The following is an 11,129-nucleotide window of genomic DNA, read 5'->3' on the forward strand; positions in this document are numbered from 1 at the left end:
ACTCAAGATCATTTTGATATAACAGTTCCAATGTTATCCTAGGACCAGGGAAAATTGCTGCTGGTGAACTCAATTTGGTGAACACTTGAACAAACAATTTTTCCTCTCAAATTTTCCCTGTTCTCAGATAGCTGGATGGGAGTTATAGTGCGCCTTCAGGGAGAAATAAATTTGATTCATGATCACAAAAGACTTGAATAATGCTCCTCTCAACAGATAACTTGGAAATCGGGAACTGTAGTAGGATTCTCTGTCTCTATTCTCTTTGTATAATCTCTTATCTAAGTTGATACTTGGTTTAAAATCGAATAGAATTTGATAATATTATTGAAGAATAGATTAGATTGGATTAGAGTTCTTTATTCATGTATGTTGCACTATATACGGAGACAGACAGAAAGAGAGAGGGAGAGAGAGAGTGAGAATGAAAAAGAGATATGGGGAGGAAAGAGACAGAGCGAGGAAGAGATATAGATACACAGAGAGAGTAGTAGATGAACAAGACAAAATAAATGACATTTAGAAATCTTTTCTAAAAAACTTTTAGAAATAGGATAGGGTGAATAATTGAAAAATGACGCTTAGAAAAGATTTAAAGAAGGAATAATTGGAGAGAAAGAGAGGTGGGTAGTAAGTAAGAACTTGAAGGAGAAAGAAAACGAAAAAAGGAAAATATGAATGAGAAGAACGTAGACATAATGAGGGGAGATGATGAGGACAAATGAAGAAAGAAGAGAGTAAAAATATTGGAGAAGCAAATGAAAGTGATGGTGATTGAAGTGGATTAGGAAGACGAGAAGGAGAAGGAGGGAGAGGATGAGGAGGTGAGAAAGAGGCTGAGGATGAGGAGGAGAAGGAAGAGTAGAAGAGGGAGGAAGATAAGAAGAAGGGGGAGGATAAGGAGGTGCGAAGGACGAGAGGAAAAAGAAGGAGGTGGATGAGGAAGTGGATAAGGAGAAGAAGAAGGAGGATGAGAATCAGGAGGGGAAGGAGAAAGATGAGAGGTGAAGGAGAAAAATAAGAAGAAGAAGAAGGAGGAGGAGGAGGAGAAAGAGGAGGTGCAGAAGAAGCAGAAGGAGGAGATTTGAAGAAGAAATAAGAGAGATTTGAGGAAGAGGAGTGAAATGAGGAGGAGATAAAGGAGGAGATGGAGGAATGGGGAGAAGGATGATGTGAAAGAGGGTTTGTGGAGGGGAAGTAGTAGAAGGAGATTGAGTAGGACGAGGAAGGGGAAGAGGAGATAAAGGTAGAGAAAGATCACCATGAGAGAGTATGATGTATTATTTTCAAATAAGCGGATCCACTTTTTACTATCATTATTTTATTATTTATCAACAGAACTTTCCGTATTACTCAAATGATTCTGATATAATTTTTTCAATTGTTCAGATCTTATAGAGCAGTAATGGAATTTGTTTTCAATTGTCTGGTCCACGGCACCTCGTCTCATGTAGAACTCATTCACTGGATTCCCATCTACCACTAGGAAATTCATTGTCGTGCAATTATTTTTTACTGCAATCTGAAAAAAAGTCAAGAATTCAATTGAAAAGTACTAGGTTGAAAATTAACTAAGATAATTCGAGATAAATAATTTGACATCAAGAAAAATTATAATAATTCATTGGAAGAATACAAGATGAGAGGCTAGAGTCGAGAGAAGAATCAATGAAGAATAATGAATAATATGTAATCAATGGCTCTATAGTCAATAATATATAATCAATAATAATAATCAATGGCTCAATGAAGAATAATGATCATATATTATTATAAGTAGTAGTATTATTAGTTGAGGACATTCTCTCAGTACTCTTATCGGATGGGTGACCGCTCAAGGCCGGCTTCCCTACCTGACAATTGAGAGCTAAAAAATACTATTAGTTCAAACCCAACGATTTTATTTTCGAGAAAATTAAACCATAGAGAAACAATAGCTTGAGTAGATATCCCATGGTATAAGGCGTATATGTCGCAACTTTGACTGTTAACTCAAGCCGATAGTTCACGTAGTTCTTTCCCAAAAAGCTGTGTCACGCTAGTAGTCTCTCATATTGTGCCGTTTATACACTCTCACCCCAATAAAACAGTAAAAATCTACAATAGTCGATAGTAATCGACTTGGGATAACAGTAAAAATTGCGACAAAAACGCCCCATACCATGGGATATCTACTCAAGCTATTGTTTCTCTATGGTAAACTATGAGAAAAAATGATGAGTCATAGTGTGAGCAAATGTGTGTTGCCTGAATTGTAGGACCATGATTCTCAGCTTTTCTGATTCTCTGCCTTGTCACTGCCTTCTTTAGAGGATAGCTGATACCGGTATATCTGATGTAATATCACCTGTTTATTCTTGTTTAAAATTATGAGTGATATCTCATCATCTAAGTAAATTTGTTTTTCAATGATTAAATTAAGAATTTTCTTAATATTGATATTGAGTATTCTGTGAATTAATTATATTTTTACATTGTTAAAAACGATCTGACAACGTCACAGAGCTGGAAAAGGATAGCGCCATCTGCTTTGACAGATGATAGACAAGGATAGCAACACCAATGGTAATCAAATACTGCCATTATAACGTGAACCTCACTATAGGAAGATGATACGAAAATGATACAAAGATGATTTGAAGATAATAGACAAGGATAGCGACACCAATGCTAATCAAATACTGCCATAAAAACGTGGACCTCACTATAGGAAGATGATACAGATATGATACAAAGACGATACAAAGATGAAACAAAGATAATACATGGATTATAGACAAGAATAGCAACACCAATGGTAATCAAATACTGTCATTATAAGGTGGACTTCACTATAGGATGATGATACAGAGATGATACAAAGACGATACAAAGATGATACGATGATGTTACAACGATGATACACATATAAAACGAAGATGATACATGGGTTATAGACAAGGAAAGCAACACCAATGCTAATCAAATACTGCAATTATAACGTGGACTTCACTAAAGGAAAATGATAAAAAGGTAATACGAAAACAATACAAAGGTAATAGGAAGATGATACAAAGATGATACGAACACGATACCAAGATAATACGAAGATGACTAAAGATGATAGACAAGGATATAGTGAGGTCCACGTTATAATGGCAGTGGATGAAGATGGGAGAATAACGATGCCGATTCTCTGCATTAATTAATTATATTTCTACACTGTCAAAAAATAATTGGCATCGTTCTGGACCTAGAAAAGGATAGTACCACCGGCTTTGTCGAATAATAGACAAGTAAAGCAAAACAAAAGTTGATCAAATACTGTCATTACAACGTGACCTCACTATAACAACACCAATATTAATCAAATACTGCCATTATAAAGTGTACCTCATTAAAATTGCATTCTTTTCATTTATGCATTTTTTCAGGAAAAAGGTAATGTCCAAAATAATACAAATAAATAATTACGTACCTCAACCACTGCATCAAACAGCCGTGCTCCTATGCCTTTTCCCTGGTGCTCTTTCTCTAGGTAGATGTCTTCAAGGTATAGCTCATGGCCATACCATGAACTGAAGGTGAAAGATGTGAAGGCATAACCAATCAGATTTGAGTTACTTTGGCTATTCACACCTGAGAAATCAAGATGAAATATTATTTATTATCATCACAAAGGATAGTCTAATGAATGGTTCATAATTGAGACGTCCAAACTCAATTAAAACTACGGTTCTTTGATTTATTATTTACTAGCCGTAAGGCTCGCTTTGCTCGCCATATCCGTCTAGCCAGGGACCTCCGCCCCCTGGACCCCCGACTGGATCGTCCAAAAATGAGATCAGCGGACTCGCTTCGCTCGCCTGCATGTAGTAGACCTGAGCGGAACCTCTGTACCGAGTTCTGGACCCCCGTCCTGGATTGTCCAAGAATGAGATCAGCGGGCTCGCTTCGCTCGCCTGCATGTAGACCTCAGCGGAACCTCTGTACCGAATTTGAACGTATTATGTCAATTTGATCTCGAAAAACACCTGTTACAATATTGGCGTATCTTTGGCAAACAAAATTCGTCCACCTCAGCTAAACCTGTGTACTGAATTTTTTTTAATATAATATTTCCATCAATTATTGAAAAAGGTGAGGAAACACAGAAAAGCTGAGAAAACGCTAATTTTGGCTAACTAGATAAATTGGTATTTAGGAGGTCCTGGATGAATGCATTTCAATCTTCAACTTGGTGCCAACCTAACAAAGTCAACTCAACTTAATGCCAACCTGACAATTTTTTCAATTTATTTACCAGAACAACTGTTTCGAAGAGGTACTCTCTCTATATTATAGTTCTATATCAACATATGGTATGGACATTTCAATGATAATTTCAAGATATTGGAATAAGAAGAATATACATGCTAAAAGAACTTTAAACCCTTAAAAACCACCCTTAGAGTTAAAATATCGCCAAAAGATTTCTTAGTGCGCCTCTAAAGGGCCAACTGAACATACCTAACAAATTTGAACGTTTTTGGTTCGGTAGATTTTTAGTTCTGCGAGTGAGTGAGTGAGTGAGTGAGTCAGACAGTCAGTCAGTGAGTGAGTGCCATTTCGCTTTTATATATATAGATACTTATATAGGCACCTACTAAAAAACCTTTGGGCTTTGTGGGACCTCCAATGTGATATTTGTTCAATAAAACTTGATTGACTTGAACTATATGCGAGAGATATCCTATTATATTAAGCGAGCAATTTCTGTATATATCTGGCTATTTTTATATCTGGTTATTTATGTTTTACGGATCTCGAAAACTGCTCTAATGATTTTCACGTAATTTGGAACATAGTAGGTTTATGATATAAAGATTCAATTGCACTAGGTCTCATTCTCCGGAAAACTTGCTGAAGGACATTGAAAGGATAATAATTCATCCTTGGAAAACAGATGATAATTTCGTCGTCTCTGGATAACAGAAAATGCGTGTGCCTGTGTGGGAGAGAGACAGAATTATTTCCAGCTGTGTAATCATGATCAATCAGCGAGATATTTTATCTGGCTAGACAATTTTTAATCGATTTGATCAACATAATCTGATTTGTTGACATGACATGATAATCCTCCTAAACTAGAGTATATCATAATTTTCAAAGTTCATCATTATTTGACAATATTTCAATTGATTAGAGAGTGTTATTTTGTTATTCAATTTGGTTTGTATATAATCTGAATATTATATATTTTTTGTTTTAAAATGTTTGAAAATTGAACCTGAATTCAAGTGTATGGAACATAACCTACTTTCTGGACTATTTATAGTGTATAAATCAAAATTCGGGAAAAAACAGGACTAAAGTGCACGTCCAGTGCCAACATACCTGTCATCAAATTTTTGGTTGGGATCGATTTAGTATGTTATTTTGAGCACAAAATCACAAATATTAAAAGGCTGTCACTATTGTTTTTAAAATAAACTGAGTTCAAAGTAGCACAACTATAGTAGAACATGCATTTAACTTATAAGTAGCAACCATAAGTAGCTAAGGTTAGGAAAAGCTTTAGGTTAAGAAGAGCTTTAGGTTAGGAAAGCTTAGGTTAGGATAAGCTTTGGGTCAGGAAAATTCAGATTAGGAATATCATAATTTTTTGATGATTTCAATAATCAAAATGGCTGCTACCCATAGGTTAAATGCATGTAAAATTGTGCTACTTTGAACTTGGTTTATTTAAAAAACAATAGTGACCGCCGTTTAATTTTTGTGATTTTGTGCTCAATATAACATAGTGTACTAAATCTATCCCAACCAAAAATTTGATGACAGGTATGTTGGCACTGGACGTGCACTTACACCAAAAACAGTTTTGGGCTGTGCCTGTTAGTACTTCCCCAATCATTTTATAGAATTGTGTTCAGTTTATCAAAAGTCAATAAATAAATAACGAGCGAAGCTCGGTGCCCAGATATTTACTTTTAATATGAAGAGAAGAAACCGATTTCTGGTTGCACAGTTTGTAGCATGGACAGAGTAGTGTAGAGGAGTATGCATGCTGCATTTAATTGGATGCTGACACAAAAGTAGGGAGAATGCTGCAGTTAGGTTGTGGCAGTGATTAGTGAAGGAAAGAGTATCTGGCCTTTCTGTCTTCGAGAGAGAGCCGTGTAAAAAGTTATAATTATCTCTCGGACTTTAGATATTAGTGAATAATTACAATGGTTTGGATGACATGTAAAATAGATAACGTCAAACGTTATTACTTCTTCGAATCATGATTATTTGCTTCATGCTATGTTGAATTTGTTGTGGTATCTAATGTACGAGTAGTTTGCTCATGTAATTGGAATAGGGCCAATATTATAAATATTGGATCACAACAGTTTGACATCTCATATACTGCAGGAGCATTGTTTCCTTGATGCAGTTTCAAATGTCGAATAAGTAAAGGAAGAAAGAAAGTAAGAAAGAAGAAAGGAAGAAAGGAAGAAAGGAAGAAAGGGAGAAAGGAAGAAAGGAAGAAAGAAGAAAGGAAGAAGGAAGAAAGGAGAAAGGAGAAAGGAAGAAAGGAAGAACGGAAGAAAGGAAGAAGGAAGAAAGGAAGAAAGGAGAAAGGAGAAAGGAGAAAGGAGAAAGGAGAAAGGAGAAAGGAGAAAGGAAGAAGGAAGAAAGGAAGAAAGGAAGAAAGGAAGAAAGGAAGAAAGGAAGAAAGGAAGAAAGGAAGAAAGGAAGAAAGGAAGAAAGGAAGAAAGGAAGAAAGGAAGAAAGGAAGAAAGGAAGAAAGGAAGAAAGGAAGAAAGGAAGAAAGGAGAAAGGAGAAAGGGAGAAAGGGAGAAAGGAAGAAGGAAGAAAGGAGAAAGGAAGAAAGGAAGAAAGGAAGAAGGAAGAAGGAAGAAGGAAGAAAGGAAGAAAGGAAGAAAGGAAGAAAGGAAGAAAGGAAGAAAGGAAGAAAGGGAGAAACGGAAAAAGGGAGAAAGGGAGAAAGGGAGGAAGGGAGAAAGGGAGAAAGGAAGAAAGAAAGAAATGAAAAAGAAAGTAAGGAAGAAAGGGAGAAAGGGGAAAAGGGAGAAAGAGAAGAAAGAAGAAGAAGAAAAGAAGAAGAAAGGAAGAAAGAAGAAGAAGAAAGAATAAGAAAGAAGAAGAAAGAAAAAACGTAATAAGCTAGACCTGGGATTCTTTGGAGCGAGTGAAACTATCGGCCAATGACAGTAGAGCTCAACCTTTATTGGTCAACTTCACAGAGAAGGATCAGAGGGAACATTCTTACCGACTATTGTTTCGCCTAATGTGTAGTATCACTTATACCGGTAGAAAGCGCTTGTATACGCAAATGACGATTTCTGTCTGAGCTTGATTAGTATTGTTGTAGGGGGACGTAGTGGGGAGTCATTGGCATCCTACACTTCCCTCTCCATCAAACCAGTTCACACCACTCTCTCCCCCCAACAAAACAACTGCTGACAGGATTTATGGCTTGAGGCATGCATGCATGTCATTGTTTTGCTAATAATACATAGACTAGACATTCATTTTTCTTATTCTAATCACTTCATCACTTGCTACTCTCAACTCTCCAGATCGCATGAATGCTGCGTCTCCATTGACAAAGAGGATTAATTTTTATTTCTAATCAACAAGAACTAGAAAACAATAAGTGAATGAGTAGCCAGATAAACTGTTGTCCATTATAAAAATATAATATAATCCAAACTTATTACATTATGTACTTCAATCAATAATTGAAAAATTTTAAATCAATCTAATTTAATCCATAATATTGCGATTTTGAACTTAAAAATTGAGAAAGAGCATGGAATAATTTTAATCATGACATGTTCTTGAGGTGCTGTGTAATGCAGCATTATATTCTCTGTATTGTTCTAAAATGATTTTAATAAATGATGTCAAACTGCTCATTAACAATAATATTGTTTCAGTTACTTTTTTTCATTGAATAGCCAAAGATTGTTAACCTTAAAATATATTATTTCAGTTGCTTTTTGTTTTCATTGAATAGCCAATGGTTGTCAACCTTTTTCATGGACTGTACCCATAGTGGAAAGTTCTAATTTTTCATATGAACTAAATGCTGTTAGGCTAGCCGTCTAGCGGGAGATTGGGGAAGAGGGAGTAATTTGAAAATTCAATGAATTTCTCTCATTATAAACTTATAAGAGTTATAATCTTCTTAGCATTCAGTAAAATAACATCCAGTTTCATTGTATATTATAAGGAGGAAATTGATTGATACTCTTAAAAAGATTTACCTACCCCTCTCTGTTATTATGTATGTGTATTTTTGTTGTAAATGTATTTCCTTTGCTTGATATAATACAAAATTATAAGTAGAGCAATAAAGAGCAAAACTAAAATCGTAAATCGATTTTGAAATAATCTTCATGACCTTTTAGAAGAAACTTTGTGGCTGAATCTGCTAATCAATTCCGACCGTGTTGATAAACTTGAAACGCAAAAAATGCTGTTGATTTTATCATTTTTATTCATAGTTCACTTGGACGCACGGTACGATTCAATCACTTGAAAATATCAAGAGATTGAAGATATTCTCCTCATATTCACGATCTCGGTAGTTCTAAGATGGAAAACAGTAGTTGAAGATAAATATTTAAGGTAACTGAGCTCCTATAGGATAAAATTTAGAACCAATCATGAGTTTCTATGATGTATGATCCTCGTTTAAGAGACTCTTGATTAACAGTGGAATTGCGAAAAAATAGTAAAACTTAATCGTCACTTTTCAATCGGTTGCAACTTTCTAATGGTATTGAAATCGAAAGTATTGTTGATTGGAGTGAGAAGAGGAGGAAATTCCTCACATCCTTGACTAGATTTTGATTTTATATCTGAATTATTTCATAAGATATGCAGCATTGAATAAATAAATTGTCATTATTTTGTGTATGGAATATGGGTTGAAGTACAGTGTACACTCAACAAAAAATTTCCCATTTCTCTGGGAACTTGACTCATGATATATGATTTCCAACTACCTTCACAAGCCGAAAAGAAAGAGCGTACGGGAAGATCCGAAAATTGTATCAAAAGTTATGAATGAGTTCTACCTGTTCTCAGATTGTAGAGCACAAAATTACGCCTAGTAGGATGTTGAATTATACATTTTTGAATTGTGACAATCGGAAGATATTGTTGATTAAATACTATAAGATTTATCAAAATTGATTTTTCCATGAAATTCTACTCGTTTTGGAAAAACTGTAGGATAGAACTGATTGAAGTTAGAGAGGTCTGAATGATTTCATTTTATTCTGAATTTTATGTACAGTAAAAAGGAGAGAGACGATTTTTTTTGTCCAATGACTGGATTTGATTGTAATAGCTCAGAACTGGAGAATGAACCAGACATATTAGGTATTTGGGCCACTCTGTACAAGAAATTTTGCATGCGAAAATTGGTTCTGGACTTCTCTTATGCATACAACCCTAAAAAAATCAGAACTACATGAATTATAATATTGCCTCTTTTTCATGTCTAAATTGACTGGACTAATTATAATGTTATACACGTGAGTCACATATCTACTATCTTCTATAAGGTGGCGACAGGCGCGGATCGCCCGATCCCCCCCCACCTATTTCACAAGTGGTGTTTGAAAAAACTACAGTTACTATAGTTCAGAACGGGATAATCTCGGGATAATCGACTTCGTTTACAGAGGTTCAACTGTATTTCATTTTCATAGTAATTGCTTTTCGTTACATTGAAGGACTGATGAATTCGAAGTATTTTCTATTCTTGTTGGGAATATAGATGTTATTGTGGAATGTTGAATATTATTGTTTAACTTTGGGCTCATATTTCTATTGGTATTCATTATAATTAAGCTTAGTAAATATATTTTGTTCATTTATAGTGGTTTTGTATAGACTAATTATTGAACTAGCATGAGTTTTAACTTTTGACTTACTGAAGGACAAAGTCGTTTGTCCGTCTGTTTATGTTCTACAATAACTTTAGAAGAAGTGATCATCTTCTCAAATTATGAACTCGTATTCTCCGAACCCTTTTAAGGTCAAGTTCGTTGGACAACAAATTGACTCACTCTTTCGTCCTTTTTCAGGATATGACAATAACATTGAAAGTGCATAAGAAAAATTGTTAATCTTATCATTTGGTCAGCTGAAGAATTCTTTGCATGCAATTACTACAGTTTTCCATTCATCATTCGTAACATCATCTGAGGTTATTTGGAGCAAAGTAGTAACTGTCTACTAAAGTTGATTTGGGACTATCACACACGCTGACATATGATTTAGCTGGTTCTTTATACTTTACAACTTTTGTATCAACAAAATGTATGGGTTGATATAATTATCAATTTGCGGTTTTGGCTAGTTATTTCTCTTGGAACTATGTATCGAAATCATGTATCAAACGTTAAAAAAATGATTTTCCATATGTGTGTCAAAGATGTTGAAGCGTCAGAGTAATATTTTTAGAGTAATTTTTCATTTCAAATAACATTCCCAATGGAAACTGCTGTCAAATTATTATTGTAAGAGAAATATTTAGCACTTTATTAATTTTCATAACTCTGTATAATCAAAAGTTGAGGGTTTTAAAGATTACAATGCAAAACAGTTCTTGAGCGTTCTCTGAACCACGGGGGTCACAGTTCATACAGATAGAAAAAGATAAATCTTTTAACCGATATTATCATAATATGCTAGAAGTATCAGTAGTTATTAGTAATTTTTCATATAGTGATAGCTAATAGTAGGTTATAGTAATTGCAAAAATATAGACTATTTATTATTTGATATAGCCTATTACTAATAGGTTTTCATAGAAGGTGTAAATTATTTATATGCAGATTTTTTATATAATTTGCATTCGTCAATTCCATTGAATTAATTGAATTTTAATTCTGGGATATATTATATCACACACTGTCAACAAATTTATTACTTTATATTCTTTACTTTGAAATATATTATTGAAAGGAAATAAATTATGGAGGTTCTGTTTTCTTCGTGATCTATTCATTATTGAGTTTATGAATTTGTCTCAGAAATAAATCTGGCTGTCTAGCAAGTAGTCAAATAGAAAAAAGCATGAATATTTTTTCTGTATACCCAGTTTTCCAGAAGTTACAATTACTCAGAAGATATAAAGATAA

At 34.4% G+C, this 11,129-nt stretch overlaps 1 protein-coding gene across 1 annotated transcript; it reads right to left on the reverse strand.

The window, feature by feature from the left end:
• Positions 1–1,299: 1,299 nt before the first annotated feature.
• LOC111049353 (diamine acetyltransferase 1) lies at positions 1,300–3,618 on the reverse strand (the record flags this gene model as incomplete). Its single annotated transcript, XM_039419109.1, has 2 exons — positions 1,300–1,522; positions 3,458–3,618. Coding segments are annotated over 2 exons (359 nt in total), but the record flags the coding sequence as incomplete, so codon positions are not given.
• Between the last annotated feature and the right edge of the window lie 7,511 nt (positions 3,619–11,129).

This window comes from Nilaparvata lugens, unplaced genomic scaffold (genome assembly GCF_014356525.2).
Source record: "Nilaparvata lugens isolate BPH unplaced genomic scaffold, ASM1435652v1 scaffold8470, whole genome shotgun sequence".
Taxonomy (NCBI): domain Eukaryota; kingdom Metazoa; phylum Arthropoda; class Insecta; order Hemiptera; family Delphacidae; genus Nilaparvata; species Nilaparvata lugens.